At 37.1% G+C, this 19,751-nt stretch overlaps 1 protein-coding gene across 15 annotated transcripts in view; it reads left to right on the plus strand.

The window, feature by feature from the left end:
* Positions 1-19,751, plus strand: part of CDC42BPA (CDC42 binding protein kinase alpha) — a 329,438-nt gene that overhangs the window by 252,972 nt on the left and 56,715 nt on the right. For 6 of the 15 annotated variants that reach the window (XM_032317331.1, XM_032317319.1, XM_032317324.1 and 3 more), the window contains 4 exons: positions 5,007-5,112; positions 5,542-5,690; positions 7,232-7,323; positions 9,746-9,822. In XM_032317331.1, coding sequence (XP_032173222.1) covers positions 5,007-5,112; positions 5,542-5,690; positions 7,232-7,323; positions 9,746-9,822 — 424 coding nt within the window. Of the gene's footprint in view, positions 1-5,006; positions 5,113-5,541; positions 5,691-7,231; positions 7,324-9,745; positions 9,823-10,900; positions 10,949-17,965; positions 18,005-19,751 lie in introns of all 15 variants that reach the window. The other 9 variants (XM_032317316.1, XM_032317323.1, XM_032317320.1 and 6 more) reach the window with 3 other exon arrangements.

Raw genomic sequence — 19,751 nt, forward strand, 5'->3', positions numbered from 1 at the left:
AGACAAACAACTAAAGAGTTCATGACCACTAAACCAATTCTGTAAGAAAGATTAAAGGAGACTTTCAGTGGAAAGGAGATACCAGAAGTGACAATATGAAGATAGGAAGCAGAAAAGCAGTAAAAAATGAGTAGTGTTGTAAAAAAAAAAAAAAGGTCAAAAAACTTATAAAAGAGGATACAAAATATAATAGCATATACCAAAACAAGGGGAGAAGAAGAGAAAAGAATGGATTCAAACTTTTAAACAGCTGTCAACTTAATATAGACTGCTGTATGCAGAAGAGGTTATATAAAACCTCATGGTAACCATGTGTCGAAAACCACTAATAAACATGCAAAAAATAGAGAAATAAACCCAAATTTATCACTAGAGAAAATGAGCTAACCATGAAAGAGAAAGACAATAAAGGATCAGAAAAAATTTCAGAAACAACCACAAAACAATAACAAAATGGCAATAAATACATATCTATCAATAACTACATTGGTTATAAATGGACTAAATGCTCCAATAAAAAGACATAGTGTGACAGAATGGATAAATAAACAAGGTCCATCTATATGCTGCCTGTAAGAGACTTAGTTTAGACCTAAAGACACCTGCAGGGGATGGAGAACCATTTATCATGCAAATGGATGTCAAAAGAGGCCAGAGTAGCAATACTTCTGTTGGACAAAGTAGACTTTAAAACAAAGACTATAATAGACAGATAAGGGTACTGTGTCATAATAAAAGAGTTAATACAACAGGAACATGTAACTGTCATAAATATGCACCAGACATAGAAGTGCCCAAATACATAAAACAATAGGAAACATAAACTAATCAATAGTAATATAATAACAGTAAGGGACTTTAACACTCCACTTACATCAGTGGACAGATGATCAAAACAACATCAACAAGCAAACAGTGTCTTTGAATGACACACTGGACCAGAGGGACATAACAAATATACTCAGAACCTTCCATCATAAAACAGCAGAATATACATTCTTTTCAAGTGCACATGGACATTCTCCAGTATAGATCACATATTAGGCCACAAAACAAGCTAATGCACTTTTCAGTACGATAGAAGGTAGGATAGCCTATAAAATTTAGTACTCTGCCTTCAAGCAGCTTATAACATAACACTGAAAAGTTTAAAAACTAATGTGACCAGATCTAGAGATTAGTTTTGAGACTTATATGTAAGTTACCCCGTGTATTACACAGTACTGATTTTCCTATGGGAGCATGGAGTAGAGTTACCTCAGACTGGGTGCTTGAGAAAGTTGGGGATAATCATTTGAACCTATAATGAATTTTCTGAAAACCCTGAGGTTAATAACAGGTCCTATATGTAGGTTGACTGATTCAGTGTTTTCATATAAAACAGTAGAAAATATGATGGTGAGTGAAGTTACTACTTTATAGTTATGAATAATGGGTAAGAATTTGAACTTTATTTATAAGAATAAGAGGGTTTTTGTAAAGGATACTGGCATTGATTAGATGTTGCATTAGGAAGACAACTCTTACAGTGGTGTTCAGGGTGACATGGAGGGAAGTTTGGGGAAAACTGAATAAATAGAAAAGACCTTGTGGGAGAAGAATTTATAGGACTTAATTATGAAGGAAGATCAGGAGATGAGGAAGAATTCGTATTTCTGAAATTCTGAGTTAGATTAAGAAGATGATGGTATCGGGGCACCTGGGTGGCTCAGTGGGTTAAGCCTCTGCCTTCGGCTTGGGTCATGATCTCAGGGTCCTGGGATCAAATCCCGCATCGCGCTCTCTGCTCAGCAGGCAACCTGTTTCCTCCTCTCTCTCTCTCTCTCTCTCTGCCTGCCTCTCTGCCTACTTGTAATCTGTCAAATAAATAAATAAAAATCTTTTAAAAAAAAAAGAAGAAGAAGAAGAAGAAGATGATGGTATCACTGAAGTAGGAAAGTCAGAGAAGGAGCCAACTTTTGAGAAGATAAAATCAATTTTGTTTGTGTTATTTTGCTTGTTGGAGAGTCAGGGCTTATCTTTAAGACTCCTCAGTACAGAAATGCACTTTTGAAGAGAGTACAGAAAGATTGTGGGTAAAGCATATAAATTTGGGGATTTGATCCCTAGTCAATAAAGCCATTGAAGTTGTTGAGAACTTTTTAAGGAGGAAAGACAAAACGATAATATGGTAAGGGCAGCATATAGAAGGTAGAGGGCAGCTCGGAAGGTGTATTCATAATCAGCAAAGGGTCAGATATCAATAATAACACTTTTATTTTCATTTATTTAAATTCCCTCATATTATTTGAACTGTTCCTCATTCATTAATCTTCATTTATGGATAATCATAGCTTGTACTGATTACAACATAGTATGTTCAGGCATTGGGCTGAAAACATAGGGGATTCTCATTCAGTTATTACAACAGTCTTAAGAAGTAGGATCATTATCTCCACTTTGTAGGTGAGATAGCAGAAAGCTAGAAGTGGGTAAATGACTTAGCCCAAGTCCCACAGCTGGTGAGCAGTGAGCTAGGATTTGAACCAAGGTCTGTTTGACTCATTCAAGTTCTAGTCACCCTGTTGTGTGTGTCCTACCTCCCTGACATTTTAAGGACCATATCTTATAGATATTCTCTGTCTCCCTTGTATGCCTCATGCAGTGGTATTAATAACTATTTCTGCATTAATTATTTGGAAGAGCATGGGAGGAAAGGATTAGCTATGGCAGAAGAATAAAATAGATTGAAATTGGCCTTGTATCGTTGAGTAGTTATTTGAATAAACTGGTTTCAGCAAACTAGTTGAAGTGGAAATCAGACCTGAGAAAGTATGTACAAGTGAGTGAGGGGTTATATACTAGGGTCATTGGATAGGAGTTGTATCACAATGTCAGGGAGAGGGACTAGGACAGGAACCTCTCTGGATTAGGAAACATCTGTATATGTTTACAGTAGTCAATGGAAATGAAGAAATTGAAAACATAAGCTGTTTTCAGAGAAGGTAATTATTTGTATATATGTGGGATGAGGAATACACTTAAATGACTTGGCCAAAGAAAAGGTGAGGGACTTACTTGCCTCTACAATTAAAAAAAAAAAAAAAAAAAAGTTAAAATGGGCACAAGTCAGCTTATCCAGATGGCCTAGAAGAAAGGGCAAGACGGTGCTAGGCTGTGGGAAGTGAGAATTTAAGGATTAAGGTTGGAAACAGACAAATAGCAGTGATTCCGAAAAGGAATTGTAGGAGACCAGGGCCCACTTGAACTTCATTGGCAGGAGTTTGTAACTGACCCGTCTTTTTCTTTTTCTTTTTTTTTTTTAAACCCTTTCCTTCATTTATTTTCTGTAGCCAAGAACATAGATATAGCTTTAATAAAAACTTGAGACTTAGTGGGGAGACCACATGGGTCAGGGAATGTGAAGGTATTCAGCATGCAAATAAAAACAAAATTACAAGAGATTGGTTTTTACTTGAAACATTAAACAGCATGACAGGCATGTACAAGAAGTCACCGCTTTCCGGAGTTAAGGAAGCCTGCTGGAAGATGCATAAGCCAACACGGCTGTGGTAGGGCGCTAAAGCGATGCTGGTTGGGCCGATTAGCCTGGCCCTTTCAATGATAATACAGTTTTCTTAAGTGTCTTTCTCGGTACTCTATAAAAGGTAATCTTCCTTCATCTCCACTTATTCTTTATACTGTAGATCGGATGATTAAATCAAAAGGTCATGGTCATTTGTGATAACCAAAGTTAAGGAATTTTAAAGGAAACTGCCTCCCACTACACAAACAATATTTTCTAAAATCATTTTCCTTTAAAATGCCATGAAAATATATACATGTATATAGAGCCTAAAGATACGTAACAAACTAGGCTGGGCAGCTTTTTACAATGATTGTATCACTTTTATTGTTAGATTCTTTTGCTTGTCCTCCAGTACACCTTCCCATCTAAGAGAAAAGAGAACCAAATCTCTTTTAAAGGGCCTCTTTTTAAGATATATGAATAGAGATATATAAATTTGACTCCTCAGGAGTTGAAATTCTAAAAGATGTTAAAGCCAAGTTCAGGATTTCAGTTTGTCTGCTGTTTGCATCAGATACTTATGGATATACCTGAAATATATTTTCCTCATTACTATTCAGTGGCCTCAATTGTATTCATGAGAACAACCAGCCTTCCCAAAGGCAAATAGTGTTCCCAGAGTGTATTAGAATACACTTCTAAGCAGACTTCAGCTCCTCTTTTTTTCTTTGTGCCAATTATAGCTTACTATATACTAATTGTTTTCATTCTTCTTTAGGCTAGGACCTTCTTTTATAGATTTTCATATGCTGGCAGTCCTTATCCTTGTCTTGCCCTTGTTTTGAAGGAGATGTAATAAAATACAAACTTACTCTTGATAAATTCTGAAATGTAGAATGTCATTGAATACAGATTGAAAATACTTCTGTCTAGAATCATAATAGTTGCATCAGCAAGATAGTTGTAAGACAGTTACGAGTTTCAGTAAGCTTTAATCTTTTGGTTGGTATTTTATTGACCATTTTAGAAAACAGAGGAGCTTTATTGCAGTACAACCCTGATTTTTGCAGAATATTTTACTTTAAACGTTCTAAATATAGGGTACTTTAGTTTTTAAAATGATGAGTTTTGTTTTCATAAGATAAAATGGCAGGACCCAATTAATGAGAAATCTTAATATTCTTTAGAAATCATGTATATATGTGTGTTTTTAATATTAGATTAAAAGAGTATTCTTTGGTTCAAGGGTGAAATTTCACTAATTTATCAGGTATAAGTCATTTGAACTTTCCTTAACATGGCCAGCTTTAATTCTTAGGTAACTGAAACAGTTTAGTAAACCTCTTCCCCCTTGTCAGGCAGTAGTGCTGTGGTAGACATTTTGAAAGAAGACATTTCAGTTATTTCTTGTATGAGGCTTTAAAAACACTGTATTTCTCACTGAGGTTTTTCTGTTTGTGTTACTTTTGTCCTTTATCTATATGTGTATGTATTCCAGGGTCAGTGATGAAAAGGATGCACGAGGGTATCTCCAGGCCTTAGCTTCTAAAATGACTGAAGAGTTGGAAGCTTTGAGAAATTCCAGCTTAGGTGCTCGAGCAACAGTAAGTTCTGCCATTTTGCCTGGAGAATTACCATAAGGGGTGGGTAGGGAGGCTCAACACACTATAATAAATTGGAACACTTTTATCAGTTTGTCTAGGGTTTAGTTCCCTGGAAGGTTTTTCATGAGAATTCACTTAGTCCAAGTGTTTGCCAGTTGAGGAAGTCATAACACATCACTGCTTAACTGTAACTTGTATAGTAGCCGTTATTGATAATAATTATGAAAAAATAAACTCCTTTATGTGTGGGTCTACAATTATTTCTGAATTTAGAGAAAAATAATATATTTTCACAAGCAGTGTTTCAGATCTGTTCTGTGATCAGAGAAAGTAGTGCTTTTAAGTAGTTTCTAAATTTACTTGCATTAGTGAATTTAAACATTAAGGAAAAAATAAGATGGGGCTAACAACAGTTATATTATTTGGTAGGATATGCCCTGGAAAATGCGTCGTTTTGCAAAATTGGATATGTCAGCTAGACTGGAGTTGCAGTCAGCTCTGGATGCGGAAATAAGAGCTAAACAGGCCATCCAAGAAGAGCTGAATAAAGTTAAAGCAGCTAACATCATCACAGAATGGTAAGGTTGAATGATAGAGTCTACTAGAATAATTTCTAAGGTGGTCAAAAAGTATTTGGGGAGAAGTTACTTATTTATTTCATATGTATCGCTTTTTTCTTTTAAGTAATATCCAAAAAATATATGAACATTTGAAAATGAATAGATGTTTTCAAACCTTATTTGCAGATACAGGATTTTAATATAACCTTGTTTTCCTCTGACTTGTCCATAAAGTGGAATTAATAGTGCTAATTACTATTTTATTATTTATTTTTCCCCTTATTGGTAAAATTTATTTGACTCTCAAATTCTCTTCCATTAAATTCAAAATTCTCTCCTTTACAAGAGTGTCATATTTGTATAAAAAAGCAACATATATTCCGGGCAAAATACAGTCATCTGGGGATTCTGGCCTCTACCATAGATCTTTTACAAAGGAGGTTTTCTGGATAATAAATTTCATAATAGTATAACAAATTCTAATTATTTCTTCCTATTCATTTATGCTTTATGAAAAAGTATATTCCTCCACAGTCTGAGATAATCCTGGATAACGCCATTCCTTCAAGCCTCATTACAACAGTAGAGCAACTTATACTCTGAATAAATTAATGATAAAATGAAAATCTTAATTGTACCCATGGTTCAAGAATAAGTCCATATTGGTGATATAGAGAAACAGTAGAAAGTTTGTGTTACAAATCAACATATAAATAGAAAAATCCATTTGGTGCTGGAATAGCAGAGTTCCAGAGGCATTCATCGTGAAAAGAAATATAGTCCCATAAATTCCATTTGTAATGGTGTGAAGCCTTAGTCCTTAAACTGTAATCATTAATGTTTTGAATCCAATTAAAGGTCAGCTGTCTGGCACCCCACTGAATTATAAACTCTTGTTACAAATAATCCAGACATAAACTAAATATGTTTTGCTTAAATGTGCTAGGATGACATTGAAAATGCAAGAGAATGTTTCCTGGAGAATGTGAATCGATCCTAGCACAAAGAGCTGCTGAATGTCATTCTGTGTTGCAGTTAGAACAAGTGTGAGCTGCCTTCCTGTGCCTGGGACATAGGTGTTTGCACATTTGCTCGTAAACCAGACTGTGAATAAAACTGGAAACTACAGATGTACTCATAAAAATGGTCCACTTTCATGGTTCTCTGTGGAAGAGTCTAACAAAATCCTTAATTTAACCTCTGATTTTATGACATTTTAAACTCAAATCATTTAGTTCCGAGTCAGCATCTTTTTCTATAAAAGGCCAGATACTAAATATTTTCAGCTTTGCGGGCCATATTGTCTCTGCCCACTCAACTGAGCTGTTGTACAAAAGCAGCCAAAGACAATCTGTGAATGAATGAGTCTGGCTGTGTTGTAGTAGAAATTGGTTTGTGCAGCAGTAGGTGACCAGCAGGACTTGTCTTTCCTGTGGTGGGTTGACTTCCCTGACTTGATGGGACTGACTAAACCAGGAAGCTCTGACTAAATACTGTAGGATGGCTCACTAACCAGCAGTAAAAATAATGACATTTTTCCTTTTTTTCCCTTACCGAAGTAAACTAAAAGATTCAGAGAAGAAGAACTTGGAGCTACTCTCAGAAATCGAACAACTGATAAAGGACACTGAAGAGCTTAGATCTGAAAAGGGTATGAGAATGTGTTTTGCATCAATCAGGGCTTATTCTGTTGTGAATGTATTTTATTACCCGAGCATCTGCGTACAGGGAGATCGGAAAATTGTTCACACTAACCATGCTGGTACTCACTGATGGATATGTGTATGCGTATGTGATACTCACTCTCGCTAGACTGGTCTCAGAGTCCTTGTGTTGTACTTAATATACCTGGCTTAAAGATTTGATAGTAACAGAAAAACTTACTTTGCCATAAATTGGACTGTTTTGTTTTGTTTTGTTTTTCAGTGCCGTGGATAATTTCACAAATAAGATATTTGTGGTTGGAAAAAAAACTATTTTTTTATACTTTATACTCTTTTTCAAATGGTGTAGGATTCACTTCCACGGTAGTTGAGAAAACAATGTATGAAGTAACTAAAGATTAATCTAATTCTGTGTTAGAAGGCAATACAGTGACGAACTGTTTTGGCACTTCATTGTTTTCTTCCACGTTTGATTCTTAAACCGCCTGCCTTGCGGGATTTCTCAGGATTTATTCCCATTTTCTTGAAAGCATTACCTGCGCATGTTTCCATCAACGTGAAAAGTAACTCAAAGTGCGTGGCGGCTATTACAGGAACTTCCTAAACTTCCTTTCCATAATGTGGGCATTAAGAACATGAGGATTTAATAAAAAGAAATTCAGAATGTTGTTTTCTCAATGAGGGGATCTCTCGTATGCAGTTACTAGAAATTCATTATCCTGGGGTGCCTGGGTGGCTCAGTCTGTTGAGCATCTTACTCTTGATCTCAGGTCGTGATTTCAAGCCCTGCATTGGGCTCCATGCTGGACATGGAACCTACTTTTAAAAAAAAAAAGGAAAGAAAGAAAGAAATTCATTGTCCTGGCAAAGTCAGTATTCCTGAGTGAATAGTGAACTAATTAATGGCTTTACGTTATGCATACATTATGTGGTTCCCCTATTTCTCAGACCTGTGACACAGTGATGTCTAGCTTGTTGGGTCTCTGTATCTGCTTTTAAAAATTGTGGAGAAAAAATAAAATTGTGGGGGAAAGAGAGGGTATCACATAAACCAGTTGACATGAAAAACCCTTAAAAGTAGTAGATGTTCAAAAAATTTTTGTCTGTTGAATTTCCTAGTGAACAGGAAAGGAAGGAACCCAGCAGAAGTGAATTAGGAACTCACACTGAGCACAAGGCTTCACATTAAATTGAGAATCAAGCAGAGTTTTCAAACATGAAGAGTGGAAGGGAGCTGCATTATTTAAGGTGTAGAGGAAAAAGAATATGTAAGACCTGGAGGACCTGTAGCCCTAAAGGCAGTTTATACAGAAGAGAGACCAGTGCAGAGTGTGACTAACACTAACTGTATCATTTTTAGAATAGATCTAAACTTGCAGAAGAAATAAGTTAATCATATTGCTTTATGAAAGCATGTTAACCTATAACTTTTATTTGGATTTAGAACATTGTAGAATAATAAAATTTTACTTTATGTTGTAACATAATGTACTATACTATTTAAATATAATATCATATTTATATAATGAAGGCAAGGATATTTTTTTCTGCTATGTTTACTAATATATCCCGGTATCTAGACAAGGTTTAGGCACATAATAGGCTCTCAGTAAATATTTATTGACTGGATGAATTTCTGAACATAGTGCCTCATCTGGCATCTGTGATGTTTGTTATTAGAGAGTAGTATGAAAGCCACACAAATTAGTTGATGTCACTTCCTAAGGATATGGAATCAAAAATGGGTGCTTGGTTGTTTCTGCTTTTTCCTCGTTAGTATTTATCATTATATACGTATTTTAAGAATTATTTTGGAAATTATGCATTTGAAGTTAATACCATAACCAGCAAATAGGCATCAACTTTTAAAACTTTACCTGAGAAAAACTAGGGTGTGAGTGATTTATTCTATCAATAAAACAATACCTGAAATCAAACTGAGGCCTTGACAAATGTTTTTTCATAACTAAATACATTTGTTTTATCACTACATTATTATAAGAGATTATTTATATTAGTGCATACTATATGTTTGCTAAGAGATTTTCAAAACAGAAACCTTATTTGGTGATAAAATTAGCTGAGAAAAATCAGACATAACCATGTTTTTAAAATTCTCCCAAGTCTACCAGGATTTACTGTGTTTCTTATGATGTGCTATATGGGAAAAGAAAGAAATTCAATACCTCAAGTCAGGAAACAAATATGTCCTGGAGACTGATATAACTGTTAAGTGGTATTCCAAGAAACAGTAATATAGCTTATTAAACATGTAGAGTTAATAGTATTGATCAACTTTAAAATATGGTAGCTTGTAAACAGCTCTTAATAGACTCAGACAGGAAAGGTTATCCATTAGAATTAGTTTAAACTGTTCTAGTTTTAAAAAAAGTTGCTGCTGTCTTCTAGGTATAGAGCACCAAGACTCACAGCATTCTTTCTTGGCATTTTTGAATACGCCTACCGATGCTCTGGATCAATTTGAAGTAAGTATTAAGCTTTTCAAGTATTCCCTGCGGTCCATTTAAAATTCACTTTGTGATTTGAAATTCATTCTCAATGAAACTGTTTTATTGCCTCCCACATGAAAGGACCTAGAATCTAAACGTGTTAGGAAAAGAGTATGTTCTGCATTCTTAATAGAAACTATAATCACATTTGTATTTAAGAAAAATTTAAGAAAGATCTAAATATGAGAGTTATAACATTTAAAAGAAATTTCATCTCTTCCCCTGAGTGCTGGCAGAACAAATCCAAACACTTGAAATAATTTTGACACTTTTCTTTTTTGTCCCAAGCATAGAGCTGCAATTAAAAAAAAAAAAAAAAAAAAGTGAAAAAGGTCAAATCTCACAATAGGGCAATGCTGGGTCTAGCTCCAAATCCTTTCAATTATTTTAGAAGTTTACAATAGGAATACTTTTTGTTAAAAGTATTACATAGAGTGTATTAGGCAGTATATCCCATAATAAACGAAATAGTGACTCTATGACTGTCCTCCTTTGGGGCTTAAATGCTTTAAGGGAAAAAAAAACAATTTTCTGATATAAAGTATATTTTTGTCTCAGAAAATTCAAGTTAGTGATTATATCTTTGTTAAATAATTACAAGTCTCTATGCAGAGCACTTTTCTAGGTGCTGGATGGAGATAGAATAGTGACCAAATTCACTAAGTCCTGTTCTCAGAGAGGTTCCATGCCAGTGGGAACAGCTAGAGGCCAAGAGATTCTGCTACTCACTTGTAATTATTACCCTTCTAAAGTGCTTCGTTTAATTTGAGTATTAATGATTTGCCATTCGCTTCATCTTACTATATTTTGGGCACAATGTATGCATTATATTTCTTTCCTTTGGGAAAAGGAAAAAGAACCACACTTTTAAAAGTAATTAATGGATTTCTAAGTTTCTAGACAAACAATGCCAATGACTGCTTTTCTCATTTATTTATTTGAATTAATGTCATTTGCCTTTCAATTGTTTTACAAAATTTTTGATTTATTATTTGTTCTTATTAAATTGCTTCATCCATATTTTCTATTTTTTATTGCTGTATTCGTTAAATAGGATTCCTTTTCTTCTTCCTCATCTTCACTGATTGATTTTTTGGATGACGTAAGTCTTTGATTTTCAAACCAATGCATCCTTCAGTAAAAGACATCAGTGAATTGAATTGAAGAATTTTGCCTAGTAATGCAGTCAGTTTTAGAAATATCATACCTGGTAATTTATTTGTGAGACAAAATTTGCTTCTTTCTTATCTGAAATATAATGAAGAGTTTATTAAACATCAGAAAGTGAAAATGTACTTTGAAAAATGCTTTGGCCATCAGAGAATCTTTATTTCCTTTCTTTGTAACAATTCTGAAGACTGGAAGGCTTATTTGATTATTGTAACTATATACATATGTTTATAAAAATGCTCATTTTTATATTTCATGGTGATTTCTAGTTCACATTCCCCTTTTTGGCACTTTGCCATTTTTCTCTGTTTGACGTAAACTTCTGGTGGTAAAATCAAATCATAATATCTGAGTACAAATCAGTTTTTAATGCTGACAGAATTTCACTTAAAATGTGGAAATGATTGCGTTAACATATGTGCTACATGCACTATAAATTGACTGCACTACCATTTTCTCTCCTAAATTAATAATATCCATTTGATAATTTAGAAGTCCCTAATGTATATTATTCATCCTGTTTACTGAAATACCAAGTGTACACATTCTCTCTATCCCGCATTAAATTCCACATTCAAAATCCTTGTCATGTCAAACATAGAACCTTTCTAGAAACTGGAAAATAAAATGGGTTCAAATGCAAATGTTCTACATAGCACCAGTTTTTCAACCAGGAAATTTTTGTATGTCTGATTCTTTGTGTTTTGCTAAACATAATTCTTATATTCAGAAAAGTATTTCGTATAATTGTCCACTTAAGAAAACTCTTGATCTAGATTTTTTTTAAAAACTTTTAAGTGATTTTTTTTCTCTTTGAAATATTATACCCAAGTGTACTCCTTTCCATTCTACATGGAAGCTATTTCATTATTCTTGAGACAGTTGTTCTAGTTAATTCTACAGTGCAATAAAAAGGATTGTCTTAAGGTATAATCGTATTTCATGTTATAATCTACTGTATGTCTCACTGTACTAAAATATTCAATATAGTATGTCCATAGAAACATCTTTCACTTGAGAGAGAATGGGAAGGAAGTTCGAATAAATGATTTTAACTTCCTTCCACTAGATAGAAAACATTCCATTTTTTTTCTAACAAACTCTTCTCTGCATTCTGTTTTCTCCCATAAAACAATGAATGTAGAACCTAGAAGTTGTATGTATTTTGACAGATAGTTTCGTTCTGCTCAACCCAAGGGCTGTAGGAATGTGCGCTGTCCGGCGCCGGCCTTGTCTCTGCTCCATTGGCCGCTGCCTCTAGCGAAGAAGCCTCCGGCCTTCAGTTTTATCCAGGAGAAGGCTTTCTTGTCCTTCACCCACTAGCCCTCAGCCTCAGTGCAGTTCACGTGTAACACTGGGTTTCAAACCAGCACAAAGGAACTCCTGTTGTTAAGGGAAAAGGAGTTGAGCTGACACATGCTGAATCTTTATGAATCAGGCTTTAGCTCTTAAAAAGCCTGGCTTTTCCTTCATTTGCTTCCTGAGTTCTCTTCTTCCAGTTTATTGGTTAAGTGCGTAAGGGGACTCAGATGCTGCCTCGACCACTTTCTGGGTGTATGGTTGGGAGTGAGTTCCCTAACCTTTCCATTAGGTGAGCGCCAGTTTGCTCATCAGAAGAGCGAGGATAATAGTAATAGTGGTACTGCCCCAGAGGTTGTGTGCGAATTTAAAGAAACAGGTGTGTAGAGCCCTCAGTAACACTGGTTATTGTTTAGTTATTCGTAATAGGCCGTTCACCTCTCTTCCTGCATTCCCTTTAGCTTTCTTTCTTGTCCAGGAATCCAATGTGGCTTAAAGGTTTCCTTGGCCTTCTGCTTGCCTTCCACCCTCGACCAGTTTGAGTCAGTGTTCTCCGCGCTTATCCAGCCACAGGATCGCTGCACAGTGAGGCTTGCATGTCAGGGAGAAGGCCAGAGTAAACTCCCGTTTAAAAAAAAAATTGCTTGTATTCTTCGTATTTTACGGCATAAACCTCTGTTTATAGTTGATGATTATGACTGCTCTTCCCAGAGTTATTATTCATTTCATTCTCAAAGCTGGAGTAGAGTGATGTTTTGAAAAATGAGATTTGATCCTCAGCATGCTTGCATTCGGTATCCGGGATGCTTAGTGTGAAACCCCACTTCTGGTACTTCCTTTCTCTTCGGCACTTGGAAGCTTAAGGAATAGAATCAACCTTGATTGTTCTTTGTGCCAAAACTAGTTAAGAGTGTTGAGCAAGACTGCCCCCCACCCGCATAGTAAGTGGATTGTAACCCTTAACTAATGCATACAACGCATCCTCTGGTCATTCTTTCTAATTTCTATTTCTGAGAAATAGATGACATTGAAGACCTGGAATTTGAATTGCAGCAGGAACTTGTAGGTTTAGTAAGGGGTAAAGCCGGAATTCAGCCAGATTGCAGAAATGAAACGTTCTTTGGTGTCCATACACCATAGATCTTGCCCATCTGCTCCCTGTGGCCTAGTGACCTCAGACTGCCCTCTGATTGTCTAGAACCGTACCACCAGCGCATCCCCTCCTCCAAAATGATGCTTTACTTTTTTCCTTAAACCTCTTTATGGGTCTATTAACACAATAATTCTTTTTACAGGAAATAGTACCCAGAATCACTCTCCCACCTCCAGTTTTTCCTCGGTGTGTTTGCTTGTTTGTTCAAAATTTAAGTGAATGCCAGAATTTCTAGCAATATAGGAACACATTTGGAGCCGTAGGCTTTCCTGTTAAGTCACGTGGTTTAGACAACTTTCTGGTGAGTCAAGTTTCCAGCAAAAGCAGCCTTGACAGGAGAGCAATGTATGTGACCCAGGTCCTCCCCCCGCCCCACACCCCCGACTCAGGTGAAGCAGAAGATGGTCTCAGCACCTTGCTTCTGTAATTCAGGACAACTTGGGTAGCTGGGCTTTTCTCCATGTAGAATCATAGGCTTCTGACAGAGAAAAGAACCACAGAAAATTTTCAGTCCAGTGCTTGTACCTGTGGTTGGTCACAGCATTCTCCCAGTAGGGGATTATTTACTCCCCCATTAGTAAAGCTTTAGGAGTCTATCTTTGTAGGAATAGAGAAGGGTTCGCAACAGGATTATGGATGACATTGTTTAGGGCAGATTGGGGGGGGTTATTTCATGGTAAACTGACGTCACTCTAACCACTTTATGTTTTGGATCAGGCATTCCCCAGTGCTGTGAGATACAAGTGACGGCAGTGAAATGGACTCCAGGGTCCTTCTGCTGTGGAAATCATTTCCTCTTGACCTTGTCTTTTCTTGAAGCCCCATACACCCAGTCCTAGGCTACCTGGGGGGGGGAGGTGACCCCATATTAGGCCACCCCCAAACAGGGTGAGGGGCAGGCGGAGTCAGCATCTTAGGCTCTTCCCCATCTGTTCCGTGCATCGCAGTGGCTGGAAGTCTGGGGATGATCAGACCAGCTTGCAAACTTTCCATCCTGTTCAGTTTATTTTCTTCTTTTTGGTTGAACCCCCAAAATACTTGGCTTGACTGTATTAAAGGTCATACTAATTATAGTCCTATAAGTGAACTACTTGTTCTTTATATTTGGTAAACGTATTGTCATTTATTAAATCTATGCCAGGTATGTTTTGAGTTTTATTTAAATTATAATTCTCCGCTCTGCTCATATGGGCCAAATTCACAAAAAATGGGAACTGCCCTCTCACCTGGCAAATGAGAATATGCCATCTCGCTTTCTGGAGTCCGTCTCACTCTGGTGTACCGAGGAGAGAGTAAACCAAGGAATTAAAGGTGTAGAATGAGAAGTTCAGACATGAAGGAATAGAGTTAGTCCCAATAGTCCCAACTGTCTGGTCCTCCTAACCCTGCTCTCTTATATCCTGGCATATGACAAGAAGTAAGTATCTGAGAGTATTGGCAGGTCAAGTTCTACTCCTTGTTTGGCTCCATAATAAAATCTTGCCAGCATGTCCTAGAATACTTAATTTCATTCCTGGCTTCTAGCTTCCTTCTCTCATCTCTTGCTTTTAGCATCATCCGCACCCCCACCCCCCCGCCCGGCTTCTTTAATTATCCATCATAACCCATCACAGAAATCTGAGGTTTGACAGCATTCTGTAGCTATATCTGGGGAAAGTTGATCAATGGGAGAATCAATGGAAGATAGAATTTTAAAATATACATTATGAAGATCTTTTAATCCTGTGACCCAGACCAGGCCTAGATCCTTGTGAGAAATTGTGGCATTCCTGATATTTCCTCTTTCCTTTTTTTTTTTTTTTAAAGATTTTATTTATTCATTTGACAGAGCATACAAGGAAGGGGAGCAGCAGGCAGAGGGAGAAGGGGAAGCAGACTCCCTCAGACCAGAGAGTCCGATGAGGGGCTTGATTCCTGCACCTTGGGATCATGACCTGAGCTGAAGCCATACACTTATCTGACTGAACCACCCAGGCGCCCCCTGATATTTCCTCTTTCAGTTCTTTTTTTTTTTTTTTTTTAAATCTTCCATCCACATATTAAATACAACCCAAACTTAAACTCTTCCATTTCAGAAGATTGTAATATGCAGTCCTTCCCTAATTTAGGCAACATTTTATATTATTTTATATATACAATATGTTTTTTATTGTTATTATATATCTTAACATATTTAGATAATCTAGAGAGAAAGAACCATGACTACCTAGTCTTTTACTCTTCAGTATCTTACTTTATAAGACCTTTGGAATTCATTAAATGAATCTTAAAATCTATTTGCCAGATTATTTAAGATAAATTACTTCTTTTGGTTTCTGCTTATGTGCTTACTTCCATAATCAACCAGAAATGTATAGTGGCAGTTTTACACCAGATATAAAATGCACAGTTTCAATGGTAAACAAAGACAGCATACTGCTTTCTAGCATATGCTGGAAGACCAGTTTCACTGTTAGTAGATAACTGTGCTTGTGAGAGTGTGTATAAGAGAAAGTGTGTGTAGTGTGTGTTCCTCCAGTTGTATTATCAGGAAATAGCCTAATTTCCCCTTCTCTATTGAAAATCTAAATATCGCTCTCTGACTTCCAGGTAGACCCTTTAAGGAAGAACATTATTCCTATGGTAATTTCATACCATTATTAACTTTATATAGTGCCAGCTTGGACACTGTTGTCCTTCATATGCAGGGCTGGTTTTGAGAGACATGTTGACTTGTTTTTAGCATAGTGGCAATATGGTTACTTTGAGCTACTCCTGCCTCTCTTCCTGGTTTCAGCACACTCCCGACTCTGGTCTAGAAGTGTAGGGATACCCAAAAAGTAAAGATATCTCTGTTTTAGACATCTCAGCACTTTCTACACTTTGTAGTTTGCACAGTGGTTGTTGCTAGGATAAATCCAATATAGAAGTAGGCCTAGAAATGCTTCTCTTGCTGTTAGAAAACAAATCCATAGTTAGACTGCACCGGGTAGAAAGCGACGAATGCCATAAGAAATAATTAGGTATAAAGTATTGCAGAATGTCAGAAGGATTCGTTCAGTATTTATGCAGGATGTTTACATCTACAGGCTTTATGATAAGCATGTTACAGATCCTCAAGGATCTGAATCTGATGGAAAAACCACACATATAAATAAATAATTGTAACACAGCTGGGAGAAGCAGGATGGTAGGAGGTGCAGACTGTCACGGAGTGTAAAGGAAAGCTCCCTGACCAGCCTAGAAGGCTGCGGCAAGGCTTTCTGAGAGAACTGAGGGCTGAGCAGGGCCTCGTGGAGGGACTGGTGTGGCCCGCAGAGTAAGAGGAGCTGAGGAAGACGGGTGTGCGCTAGGCAGGCAGCCTGTGCTTAGGGAGGGGAGTTCTGCTTAAAGCAATAGGAAGGACTGGACAAAAACACAAAAACTTCCTTAGGAAGCTGTAGGCCTTCTAATCCTGGTTTGCTGTTAGCTCTTTGGGACAACGAATTCACGTCATCCGCCTCCCAGTCTCCTAGAAAGAAATAAAGGTTTCTGCACACCAGTCTGGCAGAGTTGTACAGATGACACCGACCACCTGGAAGGGTGTTTCTTATCCTTCCAGTTTTCTCTGAGCTCCGTAGCCCCTGTAGGTCAGTTTATAAATTCCCTCCTCCAGGCCCCACTACAAATCCCCCCCCCCCCCCCCCCCCCCCCGCCACTCAGCTTCCCAGAGAACTCGGCTGCTAACCTCCGTCACGGTGTTTGTGACACTGATGGCCTGGTGTCTTCCCCACCAGTCTGTGAACCTGACCTATTGCAAACCCTCAGTAGATGTTGTGATCTGTTGAATCTAGGGAATTGCCAGAGGCAGATCCAGCTTACATTTATAAAATTCTGCTGTTCACACATCACCAAGTTCCAGACACTTGGGAGACATTTCAGTACAGATTTTACCTAACAGTTATTACCTGTTATTGCTGCTTTTTCCTAATTACTTAATCTTTAATGTCCAAAAGGTGAAGGTCCTTCTTGACTTGAACCTAACGTCTTGTCAGGTTGGACAGTATTGTTGAAGTAACTTTTCGTTTTAATTCTTCATCAGTAGTCCTGAAGGCCTAATTTAGCTTTTGTCATTTAAAAGCCTCATCTTTGAAAACCAGAAGAATTTGGTAGGTAAAAGACTGTATTTTATTAAATGCCATCTGGCAGTAAATCCGAATTATTTGGATCCTTTTTGTTCTCACGTTTTCAGTTGTTCCTCCCAACCTTTGCAGAAAAGGAACTGTCCATCGCTTGATGGAGCGTTATTTTGTGGGTCACTGTTTGCCCGGGGTCCTGTGAAAGCTTGACTGAGTCTGAGCAACGGTTTCTTTACTGTCCTATCCTCCAGTTTTTCCCGAAAATACACGTACTTTCAGCCTATCAAAAACTGTGTCTTTACGTGTATGTGGATATACTTTGTCTGTTAACACAGTGACAGCCATTGAGAGTCGCGTGTGAGTATTTGTAACGTGTCGTATTCTCCTTTCTTTGTTGAAGCGCTCTCCGTCCTGTACTCCAGCTAGCAAAGGCAGACGTGTAAGAAACTACTGCACTGTGTGTTCCCACGCCATGCCCTCCACCCTGTCCCCTTCCCTTCGTGCCTGTGGTTGCGGAACACGCTAGCGTCTCCGTGGCAGACTCCCGCCCTTACCGCATGCTGTGTGCGGCTGCTCCCGCTCTCGCTACGCTGCCTGTCTGCATTTTCTTTTTTCTTTTTCTTTTTCTTTTTTTTTTTTTGGCTTTGGCCGTAAAGCTTTAGGAATGTTCGTATAAATTTCAGTAACCAAACTACTATAAAATTATAAGATGTCTTTTTAATCTTTACTAGGGGAAAAAAGTGATCATAATATATGCTTTCCAAATTCATCATCTACAAAGTATAAATGAATTTCTAAATAAGAATCTGATATAAGCAGATATGTAAAGATTTCCTAGAGATTTTAATTATGTGGGAAAAAAGACATTGATGATACATATTATATAGAATTCAAAAGAATTTGGGGCAACTTACAGATCTTACTGATTATAATTTTTAGTAAATCAGTTCTGCAGAAAACTTTGATAGATTATTTGATGTAGTTCAGAGGAATATCCCTAAATATATTTATAGATTTGGGGCAATAATATTAATAATAAATCGTTTATACTCTAAGGTGTTTCCAAGATTTTTAAAGATAATTGTGACACTGTATATATTGATAACAAGCTATAAGCAACATCCTATGCTGATGCTGGCCTAGTATTTCTCAGTACTAAGGGGGCCAGCCACTGTCTGTATCCTGCAAGATTCCTTACATGCCCAGCATCCACCCCAACATCAATATACACAACATACACACCCCCTAGTGGAGAAGCAGGGGGTTCGCTGACATTGTCAGCTCTGGTTTTCACCAGCAACATAAAATAGTAACATGAAAAAGAAACATCTGTGGTAGAGACAAGCTTTTGAACTTTCACCTGTCAGTTTCAGAACCACTGCTATTGATCAACACCTTGATCAATAGTGTTGATTCCTATCAACACTATTGGAAAGGGGCTAAATGGTGGAATTCTCTGGTTTGCAGAGAGCCTGGGAAGCCGTAGGCGGACTGCTTCCGGTGTTCTTATCTTTCAGATGTCTGGGTGCATTGATGCACAGTAAACGTGATGAATCCTTACTTAGCATGTTTTTCCAAACCACTGTTTAATAATGAGTAAGCAGGTCAGATACCAGTGGTTTGACCAGTAGAACTATGACTTTAATATCTCATTGATTAATGACGTTTCTTAAAAGACTACTGGTTCAACTGATTTTTTTTTTTTTAATTCTTCTGATACTTAGATATTTAGTTAAAACCATTGGGCACTTGTATTCTGAGTATGTGTTAAGTGTACCCTATAACCTCCAGAAAGGAAGACCAAAACTTTGTGTGCCCAATTATATTAGGGTTCAAATCATCAGCCTGTGAATTGACTGAGTTTTTAATAAGTTCTTTTTAATGTGGTTATAATTCAGAGAGATTTTCTTTTTTCTGGTGAAGTAGAGTTATATCTCACCTGCTTTGCAGACTTCTAGGGGCCTTGGCCTGCCAAAGCACTTCTGTGAATCTTGATACAAGGAAAAATTTTTGATGGAAATACTGTTCAGTCTATATCTCCATTCTGTAGGATATGAATAAGCCTCACTTAACTAGAGCCTCTTGACGTATATGTGTTTTTCTTAAATGCAGATGGTAGGCTTGATAACCTGTTTTCCAGGCTTGCTGGAAAGCTCATTGGTTATGTATCTGACAAATTAAAAAAC

The sequence above is a fragment of the Mustela erminea genome, chromosome 17 (genome assembly GCF_009829155.1).
Source record: "Mustela erminea isolate mMusErm1 chromosome 17, mMusErm1.Pri, whole genome shotgun sequence".
NCBI lineage: Eukaryota > Metazoa > Chordata > Mammalia > Carnivora > Mustelidae > Mustela > Mustela erminea.